The following is a 24130-nucleotide window of genomic DNA, read 5'->3' as shown; positions in this document are numbered from 1 at the left end:
AGACCACTGATGATGAACAATTATTGATATTTAGTTTGGGGGCATTATGATTAGTATTAATATACACACTTTAGTATTTGTCATTCAATGAAAATTTGGTAACATTTCTATCTAGCTTATAATTCAGATTGCAATTGCTCAGAGTATATGATATGCTCAGGCATAGGAAACAGTACAAGCAGTTTTCCAAAGTGTTTCGACCAGTTTACACACCCAACACCAATGTATTGTATTAGAGTTTTAACTGTCCATAACCTTGCTTACATATAGATATGTTCAGTCACAACTTTTACTTTAGTCATTCTGGTGTTACGAAACCACAGTTTTAATATGTGTTTTTGAAGACTAAAAATGTGGTCACCCTTTCATATGTTTACTGGCTGTCCTTTTTGAGAAGGGACTTAATTTTTTGGCCAATTTACTAATTTAATGAACACTGTCTTTCTCTAAAATACGGTGTTGAGGGAGTATTACATATATTCTGTATACAACTTTTTTGTATATATGCATTTTGCAAATATAGTCTCCAAATATTCAAGAGACTTTTACTTTTTAATGATGTTTTTGAGGAGCAGACACCCTTATTTTTAAAGTTCTATTTAACAACTAATGTTTTCTCTTTCAGATTTTGTTTTCAGTCAAGTAAACTTGCCTACTCCATAGTCATTAATTAACTTTTTTATGTTTTCATTTGATAGTGTTTTGACATACCTGTGACACTGAAAACTACAATCAATCTGGAATTGGCCTTCATGTATAGTGTGAGATAGAGTTAATGATACATCATTTTCATGTGGATATTAGTTGACCAACAGAAGCTACTGAAAGTCCATTTGACCTCTCTATTCTATGTCACTGGTCATTCTTTACTTTCTTAATAGCCATAACTTTATAATATGACTGTATTGATAGTATTTTTTTCTTCTTCCAACTGTCAGGTGAGTTCTAGATTGATTGTGTGTGGAGCTAGCAGACTCTCTCCTTAGAAACAACCAATTAATTGGTAAAAAATTTAAAAATTAATATCTTTGGAAACTGATCTAAGGCTATATAAGAGAAACAGGTGTCCAATTATATCTTCTAAAATTGGTAAAAGTAGAAAGTGTGGCACTCGATTTATGACTTAATCTCATTCCCTATGTCAGTGATGATTTCTGTGTTCTGGATGGATATGTTCAAGAAAAGGGGGTTCATTTAAGTTTCCAGCCTAGCACCCTGGTTCATCCAACAAGTGTGCAACCTCAAACTTATGTATTGCTTCCCTAGATCCTGTTTTGGGAATTATACATTACATAGGAGCAGCTGTCACTCAAAAGGTGAGAGTTATGCCTCAGGTACAATGGGTCTAGAATATTGAGTCCCCAGTTTTGCTTAATCCACCTTGCTTGTTGAGCAATTGTTCTATGCCAGGAAGGGCAAGCTAAGAGGACCGTGATCTATCAAATTTCTCTTACATCAAACTGTAGAGTGGGCATGCTGCTGTGATAAAAAGATATACTGTCTACCCCTACAGCTCTTATGCAGTGGTACAGATATTCCTTTTGGAGAGATTCCCATCATAGAAAGAGCTCTGTCTGAGCAGACTGACTATACTGGTACACAGAATGGAGAAGTCAAACAAGGTATTGTTGAAAATAGTGGAGAGTTTTCAACATTTAAGAGTTGGCTGTCAACTCCTGAACCTAATAGCAACAAGGTGAACGGAAGACCACTAGAAATTTAACAAGAGACCAGGGAAAGAAAGAAGCAAAAGATTCCTCCTGGGTCTTAATCATCATTGTGTATTAGAAGTCTATTCACATGTGCTAGGGTACACCCACTCAATAACAATGAAAGTATCTTATTTGGCTGACTTAAAATATTCCCAAGCCATAATCATTACTTATCAACAATAGACTGAAATCTCACTGGCTCAAGGGGATTAAGCACATCTGACAAAATACTAGCTGTACGGAAAGCCACTCTGAATATCAATCCTATATAACAAGAGAGGGATATGCAAATTAGGTCAGTAGTCTGTAAGGTCACCACCTCTGGAGTGGGGGTGGGCGAGGAGAGCTGGGCCTGGGGCTGGGACATGAGCCTGTGGTGCCTCCTCTGGAGTTGGGAAGCTAATGACTGACAGGCTCCGGTCCTCCTCCAACAGGACTCTGCAGCAGGCATGGGGTTGCTGAGACCAGGCCAGGCCTCTGGCCACAGATCCACAGCTTCACGGAGACTGACTCTACCAGGCCACCTGGAGGCCATGTGGCTGGGCCACAGGGTGCCCGTTCAAGATGTGACACAGAGAATGGGATGTGGGGGTTCAAGGCTCACTTCCTTTGGGCTTTGTCCTTCTTGGCCTTGGTCCTTTTCTTTCGGGCCTGGAGCGCAAGCACTGCAGGAGATAGGGATGGATAAAGGCCGATTGTGGAAAAAAGGAGGTGACCCAGGTGAGGCTGGAGACCTAGCAGAGGCACGAGGCCTGACTTCCTCGCTGCCTGAGGGGCGGCTCCTGGGTGAGCGCCCCAGTTTGGTGAAGTGACCAGGCAGGAGGCGGACGGCCCATGGGGTGCAGAGCAGCACCACACTGTCCCTCTATGAGGACACTCCACACAGATGCTTCCTTCCCCAGCAGGCTCTGGGCGCCATCTGCAAATGCAACTGCAACCTCTAAAGTTCTGGACAAAGATCTACCCCTGTCCCCCTCTGGGTAACAGGCTTGCTAGGAGTGTGCTGTCACCAATGTCAGAGATCAAAGGCAAAAATCTGGCAAGGCGGGATTGGGGCTGGAGGGCAGGGATCTGCATCTCCTGTGGAGAGCAGAGAGTGAGGTTCTGCAGTGGCCCCAGGATGCAGGTATGCCTGTCAGGGAACAAGGGGCATGGCAGGACACCTGGCAGAGGGGCACAGATGGCAGCCCTGAGGCGGAGGTTGAGGGGCGATGCCACCTCAGTGGAGGGGTGCCTCACTGCTGGGTGCCCCACTGACTGACATGATTCAGAGAAGCTCCTGGCGCTAACCGCACCTGGCCGGGCGGCCTTTGCACTTCAGAGGTGGGGACTTTTACTGCCTGCTCTGGAGAATGTGGAGGGTAGGCCATGAAGAGGTGCTTGAGAATGAGGCTCAGGGGCCTGATGGAAGGTTTATTCTGTTTGCCCCTTGGCTGCCCCTTAGGAAGGGCAGAGAGCACAGCTGTGAGGGCTCCCTGCGCACTGAGACCAGTTCCGCAGCCAACTGGAATTGGCCTCAGTTTCCTGGTCTGTAAAATGGATTAAGCATGTCCCAGTGCCCTGGTTGAGCTTGGAGGGCCAATGGAGATACTATATAAAGAAAATGAGGGAAGAAGAGAGAAAGAAAAGGAAGAATGAGCAACAGAAAAAAAAAGATTGGATGGAAGGAACCTGTAAACCTATTGTTACTTAAATAGGAATACAGGCAATAGTTAATAGTATTGTAATGACGGTATGATGCCAGGTGGGTACTGGAAATATTGGGGAACACTTTGTAAAGTATGTGATTGTCTAACCACTATTCTGTAACTAATATAAAACCTGAAACTAATACAAATAATATTGAATGTAAAGAAATGAAAATAGGAGTGAAACCTTTATAAATCTCAAAGTTTAAATAAAGGCTGTAAAGGAAGGAAGGAAGGGGAGAATGGAAATAGTGTTTATCATTTTACCACTTTATTGTCTTTTCAGTACATGAAAAAGACAGTTGTCTTTATATGGTGCTTTTATACTTTTCTAAGTCATTATCTCATTTGATGTTCAGGGCAACTTAAAGACAGATCATTATTCCCTCTGCTATTCAAAGAAAGGAAATCTTGGTGTCTGGCCCCAATGATTCAATCATCAAGCCCTTATTGTAAAGCTGGGTTAGTGAAATTTTTTGTGAAGGGTCATATCTATACTAATAAAAGCCTTAGGGTCATTCAGGCCAGCAGGGGAGGGCAGTTGGGGGTAATTAGGTCGGCAGGGGAGCAGAGTGGTCAGTGTGCTCCCACAGCCAAACTCCCATGACCACCCAACCTCCCGTGGTCCCTCTCCCCAATCGGCCCTGATGGCCCTGAACAGGGCCAGCAGGCCAATCTCCCTTGGTCCCTCTTCCTTTGCCAATGGCCCCAATCATCCCCTCTCCTCCACCAGCCACCAACCTCTTCCAGTCCCTCCTGCCTTCCTACCAGCTGGCCTTGATCACTCCCGTAGGGACTGGGCAAGATGACCCTGATTGGCCCTTATTGCTGGCTTGGCCAAGGGACCCCTCCTGTACACAAATTTGTTCACCGGGTCTCTAGTAATTAATAAATGATAATAAATAAACTTCTGTGGACTGAAAACTGTAATCCTACTTTTGCCCACCACTGTATTGTATGTAGTAATAATGTGCAGACTGAAAGTTACTATCCTTGTAAAGGTTAGAGCAGATAATGAGGCAAGAATGGCATGAGTAGTTATCAAACATTTTCCAGGTTTCCAGGCTCCCTCCAGTTGCCAACTATTGCCGAAACTAATCATGTGAGGACTGGCAAGGAAGATATTTAATTTGTATGTTTGCATTTTCTGTGTGACAAAGAGTACGAGTGGCAAAGATGGTAAGGATTGAGACACAATTAAAAACACACAAATTCACATTATCCACTGGCTGTACCTTTGCTCAGGAAACACAAAGAGACTAGTTCCACGAACAACTGAACACTAACACTATTCAAAATAATGTAAAACATCAATATTCTAAGAATTAGGATACTCTAGTAATTGTTTAATGGCCAGTGTTTCATGATCTGAAATAATAAAAATTTGCAGCGATTAGGTCAATGGTCTGTGGCACATTCTGTAACATTTCTATATGATTTGGTTACTTTTTTGTAATTGTAAATTGTTGCTTTTCTTTCTAAAATGCAGTAGAACATTTCATTGTTCTTCCTTAGATGGAATTGCAACGTCTTGCTCGTTTTCCCTAGGTAAAGTCTTGACATTTTGTTCTTCTTTCTCAGCTGAAAGTGACACACTCTGCTCTTCACTCTTATCTTTTCTTCTTCGCATCAGAAAACACAAAACTAACAAGCATAACGAAAGGATAAAAGGAATCAACCAAACTAGTTGCAGGTAATTGGTTTTTTGCCTAATTGTTTTCCGTGGGGGAGGCCCACTATCAATACTACCTCCACTGCCTTCTTTCAGGCAAAAGGGAGGGTCCCACTCATAGTTACAATGGCAGTGCTGCCTGTTGTTGCAGACTCCTTTCAGATTGCACGTCTCAGGTGAGCAATAATTTACCAGAAGTGACCTATGGACACACTTCCTTGTGATGCAGATATGCTCTGCCCCACACTCTGTCCCATCTTTCACATCACCAATGTCAGGATCTGTCATCCCAAAATGGTAGTCGATACCCCAGCAGGTGATGTCATTGAACTGAGTCCAATGCACAGTAGAATGATCTCTCAGAAGGGGAAGTTCTGTCACGTTTTCACACTGAATCCTCCCACACAAGGTATCTGAGATGTCACATTTTATATACTTAGCGTTCCTTAAACCACAGTTCCCAAAACGGTCACCTCGGGTGTTCATTGCTCTGTAGCAACTCTGATTTGCACTCTTGGCCTCTTTGCCAAAAATATTCCTACACTGCTCTTCACGGTTATTGCATCTCTTTTCATAGCAGTAGCCACCACCCTTGCATGGGATCCCATTCTGCAAGTACACATCCTCTGGACAATGGTAGGATGTCCCATTGCACCACTCTGGGAGATCACACTCATTTTCCTCTTGTCTACAAACTTCGCCTGTGGGCAGGATCTGGCAGTCTTTGCAACAAAGCCCAGAAGCACAAGCAGCCCCAGGGCTGAGAGTGCAGTCTGACTCACAGCACGGATCTTTCATACACAAATGTAAAGCACCACAGTCACACTCTTCTCCTCCTTCAACCACACTGTTCCCACACCGTGCAAGTGTGAAGATGTTTCCTGTATTTGATGAAATGTACATACAATTTTTCCTTGCTATGGTGCCCATCATGTCCATGAAGTCAGCATAGCTGCAGTTGCTGAATCTAGTTGCACTGGCTTTTTCTGGAAACATTATGCAGCTTTTATGTCCACATGTACAAGTTGGTCCATCATGATCCATTCCCAAATTATGACCAATCTCATGTGACACAATGTATGTAAAATCATACACATCATCGTTCATGAAACTATCAACTCCACAACTAGCATAGCTTTTACATACGGTTTTAAGATAGGCTAAGCCAACAGCAATACCATAGTCACGCTTTATAAAAAGATGTGCAACATCATGGGGAATGCGATCAATAAAGCCAGTACTCTTCCATATGCAAAATTCCTCCAGGAGAACCAATATGGTATCTATTGGAATTAGATTTTTTTTAGTCCAGACCTCAATTCCCATTAAAACCACATCAACATCCAGTGAACTCAAAAACTTAGCTACTCCATTGACTACAAGTAATACTTCATACTGCACAGCTGTGGTGTTACTTTGGTGATGAAGATAGCGATTGTGGTCCACCACCACTGCCAGTTCAAGAAGCCGCCTATGAGTCCACCAGCCTTCATACCCACTCTGCATCAAAGTGAAATTAGCACTCTCCTGAAAGTTCAATTGTCTTGCTATTTCTTCATCTGTTAATCCACATTTCATGGGTGGCAACTGTGTCTCTTCACTCTTTATCCTATATAAGAGATGTTCAAATGTGGTAGAAAGTCTCTTGGGCTCTATTTCATAAAGAATGTCATTTGTCTGTAATATTCCCTGTAAACCTCCCAAACAGGTACTGAGGGCAACCACAGATTCTGGGTCCCCCTCCACATAACCATGATAGTAGCAGTCATTCTGAATGAAAGGCCGTTCCTCAAGAAGAGCGCCCTGGTCCGAGTAGGTAACCACTCGGAAGTGTCTGGATAGAAAATTCCTGTTGACCTTCATGTGGACAATGTGCCTCTGGCCCCCAAAATGCATTCTGTACGAGAGCCAGTCTCCAATCTTCATGCCAATGCCAGTGCCTGTTACCTTCAAGGGAATCACCACTTCTGGGGCACCACGGTGTTGGGAGTGCACAGCCTGGAACCATCCATATGGGAACAGAATCACCCCCAGCCAGAGTGGCAGGAGAGTGTTCCTCACACACACCAGGGCCTCACTCACAGCCATTATGGAGCCACCATAGACAGCCATTGGTGAGAGTAAAATAGATGGGCAGGAAGCATCACTGTTCTCTCTGAGCTGGGTATTCAGCATTGACTTTGAATCTGTTCTTTGGCAGGCTCATACCATCAGAGTAGCACACTGGAAGAGAAAATACAGAGTAGAGACTGGGTTGGCGGTTATGGGAAGGCCAATGTGGAGGAGGAAGAGAAACATAAGAGTTAGTATGGATTAGTGTTGGGCTAAAGTCATGACTCAGAATACTGCATGCATTTGCCCTTAAGAAATTGTAAGGTAACCTGGATCATGTGGCTAAGTTGGTTGAGTGTCATCGCATACACCAAGAGGACAACTGGTTCAATGTCTGGGTTGTGGGTTCAATCCTCAGTAGGGGTGTGCATGAGGTAGCTGATCAATATTTCTCTCATTGTTATTTCTTTGTCTCTCTCCTTTTCCCTTCCTCTTTCCCTAAAGATCAATGAAAACATGTTTAAAGGAGGAGAAATGAAAGGCAGTATGTGACTCTATAAATACAAGATGATTGGTCATAGACTGCCACCTTTTGAACCTAGGTGAATGGTACATAGGTTTTAATGATACGGTTGTCAACTACATGAACATGAGTGAAGATTTTCACAATGCTATCTAATAAAAGAAAAACATGGTAATTAGCAGTATGGCTGCTACCCTTCCCATTGGCTAATCAGGGAGATATGTACATTAACTGCCAGTCAAGGTGGCGGCTGGCAGCCAGGCAGCTTAAAGCTAACAGGAGGCTTGCTTGCTTCAGTGAAGGAGGACTCCAACGTTCCCCGCCTGCTGCTGCCGGCCTCTGAGCTTGCAGTTTGAAACATTGTAACAAATATAGAAGCTAAACAAAACCCCAGTAACCTGTTTTCAGTCAACCAGGTCAGCCAGACGGATACAACAAATTTTCAAATACAGAAGGTAAACAAAGGCCAGAAACCTGCTTTCAGCAGCCAAGCCTCAGAGAGAAAGCCGGCTCTCAGCTCCAGTGACAGCCATAGAAGGTAAATAAATGCCAGAATAAAAAGAAAGGAAAAAAGGAGAAGTTTGGAGCTTCAGTCACCCACCAGCCTGAAAACAGCCCTCAGCCCCTCACCCAGACTGGCCAGGCACCCCATTGGGGACCCCCACCCTGAAGCAACAAGATGGCGGCTAATTTGCATAGTGAAGGCAGGCAGCAGCAGGAAAGGCTGTCTGCAGTCTGGGACCCAGATTTGTGACCCTGCCACACGGGGGGCACCGCGGGAGGCTGTCCGAAGTCCAGGACTCGGATCTGTGACCCTGCGGGGTGGGGCAGCAGTGCTTGAGGCTGTCTGTGGTCCCGGGACCCAGATCTGTGACCTGGTGGGCAGGAGGGCAGCATGGGAGGCTGACTGCAGTCTGGGACCCGAATCTGTGACCCTGCTGGATGGGGGTCAGTGCTTGAGGCTGTCCATGGGACCAAGACAAGGATCTGTGACCCTGCCAGGCAGGGGGCAGTGCTTGAGGCTGTGCATGGTCCTGGGATTCAGATCTGTGACCCTTCACGGAGGGGAGGCAGCCATGAGCGCCCAGGAGTGACTGCACAAGATCGACCTCCTGGCCCAGAAGGTGCAGGATCGCAGGGACAGCCACCGTGGCAGGCCAGACTGACGACCTCCTGGCAGCACCACGGGGGTTTGCGGATCTGCAAAGCCAGAGGCCTCTGGTGTGCACATACCCCCCTGGTGTGCGAACATCCGCCAGCACACTGTCACCCTCCCACGCCTGCAACAGTTGCAAACCAAGGCTTGCACAAGTTTCCCCCGCCTCTCCACCGCACTTCCATCAACCCAGCATGCCTCACACCCCCACAGGATGTGCACACACCCCCTCTGATGTGCTCATGTCCTTTGGAGAGTGTCTGGGTGTTCTGGGTGCTGAGAGTGGGCCCCTGTGAGATCACAGTGAGAGGGCGGAGTGGTGATGCCCTGTTCCCACAGAGGCCAGTGCAGCTAGGAGATCACCTCTGGGGAGTTAATGCAGGTGCTGAGGCAGGAGCAGGTGCAGACAGACACACCTGGTGGGCGAGGACGGCCCTCTCTGAGGTGCCTTCGGTCAGCGTTCAAGATCAAGAACCCAGAGGCAGAGAGGAATTCTGTCCTCTCAGTGAAACAGTGAGATAGTCAGGGTGACTGTAGAGGAGGAATGTGCACTTTGGGTGCCAGCACCCATGAGCGAAGGCTGCCCTGACTGAGCCTCGCTTGCTTGGGGCCTAGTGCACTCCTGCCAGGCAGCAGGTGACAGGACGTGCTTTTCCGAATTAATGAGAGAAAACGTTGATTCTCCTGCTGCCCACGAAGGTGGAAAGTGAAGTGGGGAGACATGTGGAGAGTGAGCGAGGTTCCCTGTTTGGGGGTTCCAAATCTGCTGTTGGTTTCTTTCACCGCTAACTAGAGATATACAGGGTGTCCCTCCAAAATGTATACACACTTTGAATACCTACTAATTCCAATGGTTTTAAGCATAAGAAAGGAACAACAATGGAGCTGTTATCTGTTAAAAGTGTGGGCACAAACAGGTAGTTGGACATTCCCTGAGGGGTCTCATATTGGGGAGGATGAAGACCAGACTGAGGGGCCTCTTCTTCCCCCCTACCCCAGTGCACGAATTTCGTGCACTGGGCTACTAGTAAATATATAAAACAAATGGACTTACTGGAAAGGTGAACATATATCATGTTTGAGAAGGAGTCCCTATTTATACTTATTGACTTGATATAAATATTAATATATAGACTTTCTTTTCAATTTTTTATTTTATTATTTTTTAAAATATTCTTTTTTATTTTTCAATTACAGTTGACATACAATATCATATATTGTTGTTAGGAGTACACCTAGTGAATAGACCTTATATAACTTACTAAGTTGTTATCCCAATGAATCACAGACCTATCTAATAAAATACCTGCATAGTTGTTAGAATATTATTAACTGTAATCACCCTGCTGTACTTCACATTTCCATAACTGTTCTGTTACTACCAATTGTACTTCTTATTCCCTTCACCATTTTTTTACTAAAGTTCCCCATCCTCCTCCCACCTGGCAACCATGAAAATATTCTCTGTATCTATGAGTTTGTTTCTGTTCTGCTTCTTCCTTAATTTTATTCTCTTTTAAAATTTTATTTTCTTGTTTAAAATATTACGAATAGTGGGACATATGTCTCTGTTTTTCCCCATTGACCTCCCCTACCCCCCGGCACGTGCCCTTCATCCCCACCCCCCAGTGTTTTGTGCCTTTAAATCGATGAGTGAGATCATGTGGTATTTTTCTTTCACTGCCTGGATTATTTCACTTAGCATAATGTTCTCCAGTTCCATCCATGCTGCTGCATATGGTAAGAATTCCTTCTTTTTTTGTAGCAGCATAGTATTCGATTGTGTAGATGTACCATAGTTCTTTAATCCACTCACCTGCTGTAGTGCAGATCTTTTATTCAATGTAATACCGTTTGTTTATTTTTTCCTTTGTTTCTCTTGCCCTAAGCCAGATTTGGGTAACCTTTATTCTGCCAGATTTGGGTAACCTTTATTCTGCCAAGGGACACTTGGATATATATAACCTCATTCACTTAATATAATTCACTTATAATAAATTTATGTTGCCATGAAAAAGCTCCTAGATTTATTGAATTTTGAGTCCTGCCAGTGGTTGCCTTGGTAGGGCCAGACCAAATGATTTCACAAGCCTTATACTGCCCGTGAGCCACATGTTCTCTACCCCTGCCTTAGACATTGTATCAATGAAAACTTTTCTAGGTAAGATGTCTGATATTTTGCTGAGCACCTTTCCATCTTTTCCATTTAGCTAGCCTATGTCTTCATATTGGAGCATTTAAGACATTTACATTTAAGGTTATTATTGATAGGTACATATTTGTTGCAATTTTTATTCTTTATGTCTGTGTTCCTCCCTCTCTCTCCATTTCTTCTTGTTACAACACTCCCTTTAGCATATCTTGCATTGCTGTTTTGGTGGTAATTAAGACTTTTAGTGTTTTTTTTGTTTGTTTGTTTTTTTTTTTTTTGTGTGTGTGTGTGTGTGTGTGTGTGTTTACTGCAAAGCCTCTAATTTCACCTTCAACATTGAGTGATATAGCCTTACCGGGTTTAGTAGTCTTGGATTTATTCCTCTGAATACTTTATGCCACCCTCTCTGGGCTGAAGTATTTCTACTGAGATATCTGCTCACAGTATACTGGGAGCTCCCTTGGTAGGTAACTTTCTGTCTCTCTTACAGTCTTTAAGATTCCTTCTGTGTTGGAAGAATTCAGGAACCAAGATGGAGTAAACACTGGTACTGCACCACATCAAAATTACAACTAAGATACAGAACAACCATCATTCAGAATCTCCTGATATCTGGACGAATGGAAGTCCTACGACTAGAGAGTTAAAGAAGAAACCACATTGAGACTGGTAGAGGAGTGGAAGAATGGAATGGGCTAATTTGATACTCATGAGTTGTGTGTTTTTAATTGGGAGTGTTATCTTGGCTGAAGAAACTTCCTGTGTTCAGCATGGGTCCCAGCCACACACCAGGCCCCCAGTCCATGGTTTTAGAGCCTTGAAGAGAAGTCCCCATAACTTCAGGCTATAAAAACCAGTGGGAATTGTGGCTGAGTGACATGGAGCTGCTGGAGTCCCAGGCAGTTCCTCTGAAAGATCCCACACATGAACTTACTTGGATCCCTCTCCCTGAGCTCCAGTGTTGGTGCAGGAACATGATATGATCCAGGGACATACAAGGAGAAACTTACTTGTATGGCATTAGGGCAAGAACTTGGGGGCAGCTTTGTCCTAGAAAAAAGTGCTGCAGCCTCCCCCCACGCCAGGCACAATAACTCAGTGTCCATCATCTTGGCCCATACTGCTTGCCCCACTATGGTGATTCACTGAGATCATGCCCCACCCAAGCTGTTTGCAGTGGCTTTTCCACATGAATGGCATGTTTGGCTCAGATTTCAAATTTTCCTAAAAGCTCTCAAATAAACAGCAGCTGGAACCAGACTTATCCATACCTCTTGACAAGTGGCTTGATGCCTAGCACAAGCAGCAGCTTGCCAAGGTTCACAGCGTGGCCTCTCCTGGGGACCTCCCGAGCCAACACAAGCAATAGCCATCTCCAAATCATTCTGTAGCTTGTGCTAGGTAACCCAGGGCAGGTCACAGGCTATGGCTGACTTTTCAACTTAAGGGAAGCTCCAATGCCAGTGCACCTTGTGGAGAGCTTCATACCATACCAGATTACAATCCTTCCATATCCACGAGTGACAAAGGGGTTGACTGTTGAGCATCAAAGTCCCACTGAAGCAAGTTCTGCTCCATAGGGGTGTTTCCTGCAAAGCAACTCTTGTACTGTAGTTGTAGCTAGTCCTCACAGTTAGTTGGCCTGCGGGTCAATTCCACCCAGTGACACCATTAGATAACAAGGCTCGACTAAAATAGGACAGTGCAAAAAGATCACACAGGGGTGTAACTAGAATTCCCAGATTAGGAGAGGCTGTACTAAGAATGCTGAGTCACTGGGTCCTATAGGACAGCTATTATACCACGCCAGTCTACCAATTTCAGAAGACATAGCAGTTCTACAGAATACACAGAAACAGCCAAGATGTGGAAACAAACAAACACGTCACAAATGAAAGAAGGGAAGAAATCTCCAGGAAAAGAACTAAATAAAATAGAAGGAAGCAAACTACTAGATACAGAGTTCAAAACAATGGTTATAAAGATGCTCAAGGAACTTAATAAGAGCTTCAAGGATCTTGGTGAGAATGTCAAGGAACATAGTGAGAATTTCAAGGAAATGAATAAGAACATCAAGGACATGAAAAAGTACCTGTAAGAAATGAAGGACACACTAACTGAAATGAAGGATAATTTATAGGGAATCAACAGTAGGATAGAGGATTCTGAAAATCAAATCAGTGATTTAGAATATGAGGAAGCAAAAAAACCCATCCAATCAGAGGAGTGAAAAGGAAAAAGAATCCAGAAAATATGAAGATAGTGTAAGGAGCCTTTGGGACAACTTCAAGAATACCAACATTCTCATCATGGAGTATTGAAATGAGAACAAATTTAAAACCTATTTACAGAAAAACATAATGACAGAAAATGTCCCCCACTGGTTAAAGAAATAGACATACAAGTCCAGGAAGCACAGAGAGTCCCAAATAAGATGAACCTAAAGAAGCCCACTATATGACATATCGTAATTAAAATGCAAAAGTTTAAAGACAAAGAGAGAATCCTAAAAGCAGCAGCAGAAAAGCAATTTGTTACCTATAAGGGAGTTCCCATACGTCTGTCAACTGATTTCTCAACAGAAACTTTGCAGGTTAGAAGGGAATGTCAAAATATATTCAAAGAGATGAAAAGCAAGGACCCAGAACCAAGATTACTCTACCCATAAAAGCTATCATTTAGAATTTAAGATCAGATAAAGACCTTCACAGACAAGAAAAAGCTAGAGGAGTACATCACCATCAAAACAATATTACAAGAAATGTTAAAGGGTCTTTTAAAAAAGAAGTATAAAGATAAGAAATATGAACAATAAATGGCAATAAGTACATATCTATCAATCACTGAAGCTAAAAATTAAAATAAAGAAACAAGGAAACTAATGACCAAAATAAACAGTTGAATAAAATGAAATCAAAGGCATAGAAACATGGAACAGATTGATGAATCTCAGAGGAGTGTGGGGAGGGTGAGCAGGAAGAGATTCACCAAATAACTTATATTCATTACCCATGGACACAGACAATAGGATGGTGAATGCCTGAGGCAGGGCAGATACAGGTAGAGGAGGGAAGTGGGGGAAAAAATGGGAGGGATATCTGTAATACTACCAACAATAAAGATATGAAAAAAAGATTCTTGGTTTTTTACATTTGCCATTTTAATTATGATGTGTCTTCTTGTGGGTCTTTTGGATGCATCTTTATTTTGACTTTTTGTGTTTCCCTGACTTGTGTGACTTTTTTCTTCACCAGGTCAGGGAAGTTTTCTGTCATTATTTTTTCAAAAAGGTTCTCTATTCCTTGCTCAGATTCTCCTCCTTCTGGTACCCCCAATAAGCGGGTGTTCTTTTGTTTCATGTTGGCCAAAACTCCCTTAAACTCTCCTCCTGCTTTTTAACTTTTTTTTCAATTGTTGGTCTGAATGGGTGTTGTTTTCCCACTTTGTCCTCTAATTCACTGATTTGTTTCTCAGCTTCTTCACTCTGCTATTGAATTCTTTCAGGTTATTCTTTATTTCATTTATGCCATTCTTCATTTCGACTTGATTCTTATTTATTGTTATAATATCATCTTTTAGGTTGGTGTACTTCTTATTAAGTTTCTTATAATTTTCATTAAGTTTCTTAAAGTTATGATTTAATTGTTTGAGCACCCTTATACCCATTACTTTGAATTCTTTATCTAATGTATTGCTTGCCTCCATTTCATTTAGTTATTTTCTGGTGATTCCTCCTCTTCTTTCATTTGGTGGTTTTTTCTTTGTCTCCCTATTTTAACAGTCTGGTAGTCTGGGCCATGGGGTGAGGCAGGCAGGGTCACAGGAGTGGGTTCATGTGTCCAGAAGTAACTGGTTGCACCAAGTCCAGCTGTTGGTCTGATCTTGTGGTTCCAGATTAGGTGGGTCAAGTTGTTGTGGCAGGTCCAGTTACTCTGGGTCAGGCATAGTGTGTCACAGTGACAGGTCCATGTGTTTGGTGGCTTTGGGTCATGGTGGTAAGGCCTCGCACACCACTTCAAGGAGGTGGGGCTAGCTGTTTAGAGCACTGGGTTGGGTGAATTGAATTAGGGCAGCAGGTCCCTGTGTTTTGGCAAATTACATGTTAAGGTGATGGAGTGGGCCTGGTTTTCTGCTTGTGTAGGGAGTGTGGTGGGCTAGGAACTGCTGCACTTCTGGGTGGGAAGTGTGCCAGGTCAAGTGCTACTCCACTGGTGAGGGTGGCAGGCCAGACCAGCTGCTGCTTTACTTGGTCAGGGTGGCAGGCCAGGCCGGGTATGGTTCCTCCTGTATATTCAGCAGGCCAGGATGGGTGCTGCTCTGCTGGTAGAGTGGGGACAAGATGGTCCGGGTGCTGCTCACTTGGTCTTTATTGCCATTTTTTGTTCATATATATTTTTTTCTTCTTGTTCTTTAACATTTCATGTAACACTGGTTTGGTGGCAATGAAATATTTTAATTTTTTCTTTTCCTGGAAGCTGTTTATAAATCCTTCAAATCTAAATGATGTTGCTCTTGCTTTTCATAAGTTTAAATATTTCTTGCCAATCCACTTGTCATGCAAAGTTTTTGTTAAGAAATCTGACAGTCTTATGTGAGCTCCAATGTAGGTAACTAACTGCTTTTATTTTGCTTCTTTTAAGATTCCCTGTCTTTAACCACTTGCTATTTAATCATGTAGCGGGCTTCTTTGGGTTCATCTTGTTGGGAATTCTGTGCTTTCTGGATATGTATTCTATTCCCTTCAAGAGGTAATGGAAGTTTTATCTGCCACATGTGCATGTGGGAACAGTGTGTTTGACCAGCCTGTTCAGTGTCTCTTTCTCTCCTACCATTCTCAGTGGCTTCTTCTTTATATCCTTAATTGTAGGACTTCTGTTAAGCTAGATTTCATGTGGTTTAGAATGATTGGTGTTCTTTTGTTTAGTTGTATTATGATGTGGATGTGGGCGAATGAGAGTACAATTAAATCTTGATATACCTACATGAGAATAAACTCTGTGTTTTGCACTCACAACTGTAATCCGACTTTTGCTCCCCCCTGTATATTAAAGATAATAATAAAAAAAAAATACAATGGAAGTGTTTTAAAAAAATTTTTCTTGAGGAATGTGACCAAATTACTTATTATTTAAAATAGAAAGGAAATCCAATTGTACAAATAAGCAATTAAAACCAAGGCTTCCCATCAAGATAACAGAGTACGTAAATGCAGTACAGCAAACCCTCGATTTTTCAGACCTTTATTTTATAGATTTCAGATTTAATAGAGAAAATTTCTGGTTCATATGTCATATGTGATCATTAATACCATGTTAATTTTCAAATGCTCTAATCCAAAATTTGCTTATACTTAATAGGTTAAGGTGTGTTACTAATTCACTGTTATTTTTAACAATTTTAGTGACTAGGCCATATATTGGGAAAAAACACTATATTAATTTCATGAAAAGAACTGAATATTACATATCCACAACTATAGTCTAAATATTTAAAATCAGGAGTCACTGGTAGTAAACAGTGTTTGGTGAATGATTAGCCCATGATGACACTATATTACATGGGGTACTTGGGTCCATTGGCATGTGGCTGACTTTCTGCAGGAGTTTTAATGCATGCTGGCCAATGTTCCAACATGCACTAAGCCATACCCCAGATGTGTGCATTTGTTAACTCATGGTGACTGATGAATGCATGCATGTATTAGACATATTCAGTATAAATTTACAATTAAAATAATGCATAAAGAAAGCTTTTCTGTGAAATTGAACTTTTCATACATACTTAATTATAATTACACAAATGTGTCTATATAAGCAAAAAGAACTAATAAAATTGTCAAATTTTTTACATACACATTCAGAATATTTACTTTATTAAGTAGTGGAATTATGGCCTTAGCAGCCAAATTAGTAGTTATATAAGTTTTTCTTTATATTAGTTATTATCATTGTTTTATTTATTATTAGTATTAATGTACTTTTGCCTACTCCTGTCTATGTCCATACCACAAATTGTTTCTTGTCCTAACTCCTTCTTGTGTTCTGTTTTACATCTAATTGTGCCAAATTGCAAGTGTCAAGTATCAATTGGCCTTCAAATTTCTAACTTGTAGGTTCAGTGGAATTAAGTGGGAAAAAATAGTTTTCCATGAAAATGTGTGAATATAGAAAGGAAGACTTTATAAATAATGGGAAAATTGATTTCAGAGTAAAGATGTTAAGGTAAGTTAAATGACGACATAATAAATGAATACATAATCCAGGAGTTGAAAGTTCCTTAATTAGGCATTTTTCATTCAATTATGTTTTCCCAATGTGTAGTACAGTGTCAGCACATTATCCATGTTTTTTTTTTATTCATGGAAGAGAGTAATACATCAGTATTGTCAGAAAGGCTTGTACCAGATTTCTCATTTGCACAAATATTTACAATTTTGAGGCAAATAGTTTGTATTTCTCATATAAGATATGTATTTTTGCTTATGATATAAATACACTTATATGAAGGCTGAAGTTGAGAATTACCTTGCCATCCTAAAACTATGGGGATTCAGATATTATTGTTTCACGAGAAAATATTACTCCCTACAAAGCTTTCCTCCATCCTTTTGATTTCTTTGGCATTTCTGAAGGCATTTTATTTTATCTTCAGTGCACTCCCATCTCCAATTGCTGCCCTTCTAGTTTGATTTTGTTACATTTTACATCGTGCTAAAAATGTTCTTCCTAAGAATATAATTTATACTAGTAAAAGGGTAATGTGCTAATTAGACTGAATATCTTCCAGGTGACCGTCTGGATGTCCTTCTTGACAAATTTGAGCCTTGACAAAGACCTCCCAGCCCCCCGCCCCCCCCCACGGGTCTCAGGTGCCTGAGGCAGGCCATAAAGAGGGAAGCCTGGGTCCTGGGTGTGGGGGCTGAGGCAGAGGAGGTTAGGGGCAATCAGGCCAGCAGGGGCACTGTTAGGGGCAAAGAGGCCAGCAGGGGATCTTTTAGGGGCCATTAGGCAGGCAGGCAGAGGTGAATAGGGGTGATCAGGCAGGCAGAGGTGATTAGGGGCGATCAGGCAGGCAGGCAGAGGGGTTAGGGGTGATTAGGCAGGCAGGCAGGCAGACTGGTGAGCAGTTAGGAGTCAGTGGTCCTGGATTGCGAGAGGGATGTTTGATTGCTGGTTTAGGCCTGATTCTATAGGGATCAGGTCTAAACTGGCAATCAGACACCCCCCCACCCCCCAGGGATCCTGGATTGGAGAGGGTACAGCAAGGGCTGAGGGACAACCCCCCAGCCCCCATGCATGAATTTCATGCACTGGGTGTCTAGTAAGATATAAACACATATAAGTAATATCCATATAACCCATGTTACTATTCAAGTACCAACATTGCCTATTGTTGACTGAACATTATGGTACATATTACAATATGTAAAAGACATTGAAAAATTCTTTTTTATATCCCCACAGTTTTGTCAAATTGACCAATCTCCGTACCTTAATTAACACCTCCCTTCTCACTCTTATTGATAGCTTAACACATTGAGGGCCGATCATGAGCATTCTCATGTTTTCATATTACACAGTGTTTTACCTTAATGTTAAAGACATGCCTTAAAATTAAATACCCATTGCATTTTGAAGTTATTGATTACATGTTCTTACAAGCTAATATCTTTTTAAAGTATGATACTTTGTAAAACATTTTCTGTATTTGTTCAATAGAGACTTATGTGGCCACTGGGTAAAGCTAGCAATAAATACTGGTGCATAAAGTGTTAAGTCACAGTTTTCCAAATTATGAGTAACTATCAATTAAAGCATAATTTTGTACCTTTCAACCAAGTGAAAGATACTGGAATAGGAAATCATAAGTGTCAAAGATACCTCTCAAGAGGTGAATACTTGGTAAAGATTCTTGTCTGTGTGTGTGTGTGTGTGTGTGTGTGTGTGTATTCATGCATACATAAATCTAACTGCTTCTTTCCTTTACATGAAATTCTTGAGTTACTTACCAGCAAAAACTTTAATGGTTCCATGGTGCTTTCTAGCTATAGCCATACTCATTGATAGTTTGTATTTTCATTTGAGATCACCCCATTTTGTCTCTGGATTGATATATTCCGTATGTAGTTACCTAGCAGCAAGCCTTTCCCAGTTCTACAGACCATGGCAACTGCTTAAAGTTCCTCCTCATTGTGACTCCATAATCTCCATTAAACTTTAATTTTAACTACTTTTCAATAGGAATAAGTGTGACTTGTCTCCATGCCATATGCTTCTTACAGTATAAACATTTTAGCTTTAATAATGTTGATTATACTGTTCCCTTGGTCTCAGATTATTTCCTCAACAATGAACTATACTGTTGTTCAAGTATATCAAGTTCCTGAAAAAGTTTTAACACAATTTAGAATATTTTACATCAGAATTAGAATCCAAACATCAGTAATCATCAGTAACTTTCTCTATAATGTCAATGAATTAACAGTCATGTTATATCTGCAAGTAAATATGTCCCATTTGTGAAGAATTCCACTGTCAGTATGAAGAGCATATTTAGGAGAGAGATTAGTAAAAAGTAGAGTGGGAATACATTTAATACGTAAATTGACTAGCTGGCACTTTAAAATCGCCAACATGGGCAGACCCATATTCAGTATCCTACCTGTGGGACAGGGTGGTTGGTAATGTCTGCCTGCTGGATACCTGTCAGTGTCTTTCTATTTTCCCTCCAGTTTAGTAAGTCCATTACAAATTTTCATTTATTCCCTCATGGAATTTTTCACGTTTTCTCTGGCTTTAATCACAACTAGTATCTAAAGAGTCTACTGAAAACTACGACTGTGTTAAATTCTCCCTTGTGTTTTCCTAGGGTTACTATAATAAAGCACGACAAGATGAGTGACTTCATAGAGATGGATAGCCTGAATATTCTAGAGGATAGAATTCCAAAATCAGTGTCCAAAATGTCACAATCTCTGAAGATACTAGGGAAGGATTTATTCTGGGCTTCTCTTTTGACTCCCAGTTGTTCCTGGCCCTGTGCAGCATGATTCAGTTTGGACACGATTCTTTTCCCTTGCCTAAATTTTCCACTTTAAATATTGAATTAGCCACCCTCCCCAATTCCAGTATTATCTAATCTTAACTAATTATGTCTTTTGCCTGCAATGAGCTTATTCCCAAATTAGAATATATTCTGAGGTACTCAGAGTTTACCAAACATTCAAAGAAGAAATAACATCTATCCTCTCAAACAATTCCAAAAAATTCAAGAGGAAGGAATACTTCTAAGCGTTTCTTTTCTTTTCTTTTTTCTAAATGTATTTTTTTTTTTACAGAGAGGAAAGGAGAGGCCAGCAGGGGACAGAGAAATCAACAGAGGACAATTTTGGCATGGATGTGGAGACCAGGGAACCCTACCTAGTACACTGCTGGTCAGAGTGGATACTGGAACAGCCACTGTGAAACAGTATGAAGTTTCCTCAAAAAAATAAAATATGGAACTCACATTAGACCCAGTGATCCCACTTCTAGGAATACGTCCAGAAAATCAGAAACACCAATCAGAAAGGTTATATGTACCTGATGTTCATAGCTAAGATTTGGAAACAGCTTAAGTGCCCATCAGCAGGTGAGTGGATTAAAAAAACCTGTGTTATATCTACACAATGGAATACTATGCAGCTGAAAAAGAAAGAACTTTTACCATTTGAAACAATGTGGATGGACCTGGAGAATATTAAGCTAAGGGAAATAAGCCAGTCAGAGAAAGACAAGCATCACGTGTTCTCACTAATATGTGGAATCTAATGAACAAAATAAACTGATCAACAAAATAGATGCAGAGACAAAGAAGGATGGAACAGACTGACCAATTTCTGAGTGAAGTTGGGGGTAGGAAGTGGGTAGTGATGAACTGGGGAACTTATATGCATATATGCATAGCCCATGGACACAGACAATAGTGTGGTGAATGTCTGGGGTGGGGCAGGAACAGGGTGGAGGGGGGCACTGGGAAAAAGTGAGGGACACCTGTAATATCCTCAACAATAAAAAGAAATAAATTAAAAAATAAGAAAAAATTGAAAGTGATCCAAAAATGATGGGAATGAAATAAAAGAAAATAAGTTGGAGAAGAAAATATATATTAAATCTAACTCAAATGGATGTCCATTTTCAAGATCATGTATATTTACTCAAAGATCTTGAGAGCAAGCAATCTATACTAGGCATCATCTTTTTTTGATTTGTAGAGTTTTTGGAGGTAACTGTTTACTTCTCAAAATCATCCAGTTATGGAAGTATTTTAGTGTGTATCTCTTATCAAATCTCTAGTAGGATTGGATGTTCAGTTTTATAATCAGAAGCACAATCTTATGAGGAACAGTGACTTTATTAGTCTACTAGAGGCCTGGTGCATGAATTCGTGCACCAGTGGGGTCCCTTGGCCTGGCTGGTGATTGATGTTAATGGGGGCCATCTTGCCCAGTGCAGATCATGGCCAATGGGGGCCAGTGGGTGGGGGAGGGACCACGGGAGGTTGGCTGGCCAGAGAGGGATTTCGGGAGGGCTCTAGGGCGTGTCTGATCTGTCTTTCAATAGGAATAAATGTGACTTGTCTCCATGCCATATGCTTCTTACAGTATAAACATTTTAGCTTTAATAATGTTGATTATACTGTTGCCTTGGTCTCAGTCTCAATCTCCCAGTCTCAATCTCCCTGACTCCAGCAGCAAGCTAACCTACTGGTCATAGTGTCTTCTCCCTGGTGGTCAGTGCACATCATAGTGACTGGTGGAACAGTTGGTTGAATGAATGGTTGGACACCTAGCATATTATGCTTTTATTATATAGGATTTCCTAGAGTTTAAAACATTATTCATTATTAAGAACATCTGAAATAGTCATTTTAGGCCGAGTTCTTCTGCGCTTGACATTTTTCTGGTGTCTCTTTCAATATACTCATTTGCTGTCATAGTAACATATAATATAGAGTTATATCCATCATTTCTCCCTTTTTTATTTTTTATCCTTATCTGCTGATATTTTTAGGGAGAATGTAAGAGAGGAGGAAACAGAGAGAAACATCGATGTGAGAGAAACACATCCATTGGTTGCCTCCTTCAAAAACTCCAACTGGGGTGTCAGAACCATGCCAGGTTCCCAGTTAGTCAAGCCAGTGGTAGCACAGAGGCCTTGTTATCAATATACCAAAATAGTCAAAGGCTGCTCTGGGCATGAGTCTAAATGGAATGTTCAAGGACTCTGAACCTGGGAATCCTAATCAGGCCAAGATACCATAAGCGGGTGCAAGGACACATGGTATACTGTGCCCTTCAGTAGCCAATATGGCTGATGTGACTATTGCCAAGAAGCCTTCTTTGTTTAAATGGTATAAAAGTAGGTTACTAACCAGTCTAGTCAGCTGAGGATGGAGTGAGAAGTCTGTGGGAGTATGGAGAGAGAGCAGCTAGGATGGAGTGTGTGAAGCAGTCTGCTAGAGAGAAGAGACAGGATTGAGAAGGTGCAGGCTGGGCTGAGGGGACCACCCCTCCCCCCCGCCCCCATGCACTAATTTCTTGCACCAGACCTCAAGTCAAATAATATCTCAGAGACATTAAATATCTGCATACAAAGCTACTTCATCTCAAAGGGAGAACAGTATTAAACTGTTAGCAAGAAAAGACAAACATAAAATTTAGAGGAAGAGAGAGGTTCATAAAACAGAGTGCGGGAGTCAAATTAATTATTAATTTGACCAGCTATAAGATGAAAATATTAATCTGGATATTTAACAGATTAGCTGGGATAAACCATAGAAACAAATTTAGTTATTTAATATCCTTGAGAGTTTAGCTGTGGAACATAGGAAATTTTGTCTGGCATTGTCTTCCAATAATTTGCCATTAACCTTCCATTTTCTCATTTCCCCTCATTCCATTTTCTCATTTTCCCACAGATTTGCTTACAAATAGATCTTATAGAACAAAATTTGACCATGAGGTTTTGAATTTCTTTGGCTTAATTTAATGTTTCTGCATTAACATTCATTTATCTACATATTAGATGAGTAGGAGGCATAAATCTATGAGACTATTATATGCATTATGAGAAAAATTTAGTAATACCCAGTTTTCTATTCTTTTCTTTTCTACTCTTAATTAGAAGAATATACTAAGGATTAGTTTAGCTAACTTAATTTTGCTATGTGGTTTTCTTTTCATAATTGATTCTTTATTTCATCTTGCTTACAAGTCTTTAACCTGGTATAAAAGATGTACTAGTTATTGTTTGGGTTTTGTCTTGATGACCAATACATACTTGAAAACTATTTATTTATTTAAGACTATGTTAGTCATCAATTTGCTGAGTTTCTAATGTTTGTTGTTTCATGTATTTGGGACAATCAAGAAATTGTATACCGCATATTTTAGTTTATTAACTTTGGGCAGGAGTAACACTCTAATACTCAAATGTGAAATCTGGTTTCTTAGATTGTTGCAGATTAATAACTGCATTTGGCTATGAATAAAATGTGAGCAACCAAGGGGATTACCTAAGTACCTTAAAAGACCACCTGACTATATTCAAAACATATTTTCATATGATAAACACAGTAAGTCTATTTGATTATTTAAGGTGTGTAGTGATGAAGGTTTACTTAAAGTGTTAAAAATCTTTGGTAATGTTTATAGTAAGAACCAATTATCTATATTCAATTAGTCCAATATATAGGAAAAAATAATCTGGGAGAAGTTGAAAAATAATGCAATATTTATATGGTTTCCTAAGAAAATAGTTGAGCACTGATTTATATCCTTTATTTTCTGATATTTGGGAGGTTTTATCTGGGGATCGAGAAAATATTAAGCATTAGATAATTTTTCAGGTTGTACTCAGAGCATGTAGAGACTTCCAGGTTAATAATATTTTATAAGGTTTGGGGGCCTGATAAATCGGACAGATGGAATAAAATGGCAAGCATTGCAATTATTAGAGAAAAGCAAGATAGGAAATTGGAGGAGTTAATAAAAAAGAGAAAGGGGAACATTTGTACTCTGCTGGTGGGAATGCAGACTATTACAGCCCCTATGGAAAACAGTATGGGATTCCCTCAAAAATTTTTAAAAAATTGAACTGCCATTTGACCTAGGTATTCCATTTATAAGAATATAT

At 40.9% G+C, this 24130-nt stretch overlaps 1 protein-coding gene across 1 annotated transcript; it reads right to left on the bottom strand.

Moving 5' to 3' along the window:
- Window positions 1-4898: 4898 nt before the first annotated feature.
- Window positions 4899-7247, bottom strand: LOC139011403 (disintegrin and metalloproteinase domain-containing protein 20-like). Its single transcript, XM_070416947.1, has one exon. It carries the CDS (start codon window positions 7245-7247, stop codon window positions 4899-4901), a length of 2349 nt encoding a protein of 782 aa, XP_070273048.1.
- Window positions 7248-24130: the final 16883 nt, after the last annotated feature.

Source organism: Myotis yumanensis, unplaced genomic scaffold (assembly GCF_028538775.1).
Source record: "Myotis yumanensis isolate MYYU_CA2020_CCGP unplaced genomic scaffold, mMyoYum1.0.hap1 SCAF_5, whole genome shotgun sequence".
NCBI lineage: Eukaryota > Metazoa > Chordata > Mammalia > Chiroptera > Vespertilionidae > Myotis > Myotis yumanensis.
Note: the sequence above shows the minus strand (reverse complement) of the source record. Positions and strands in the feature narration are given on the sequence as shown.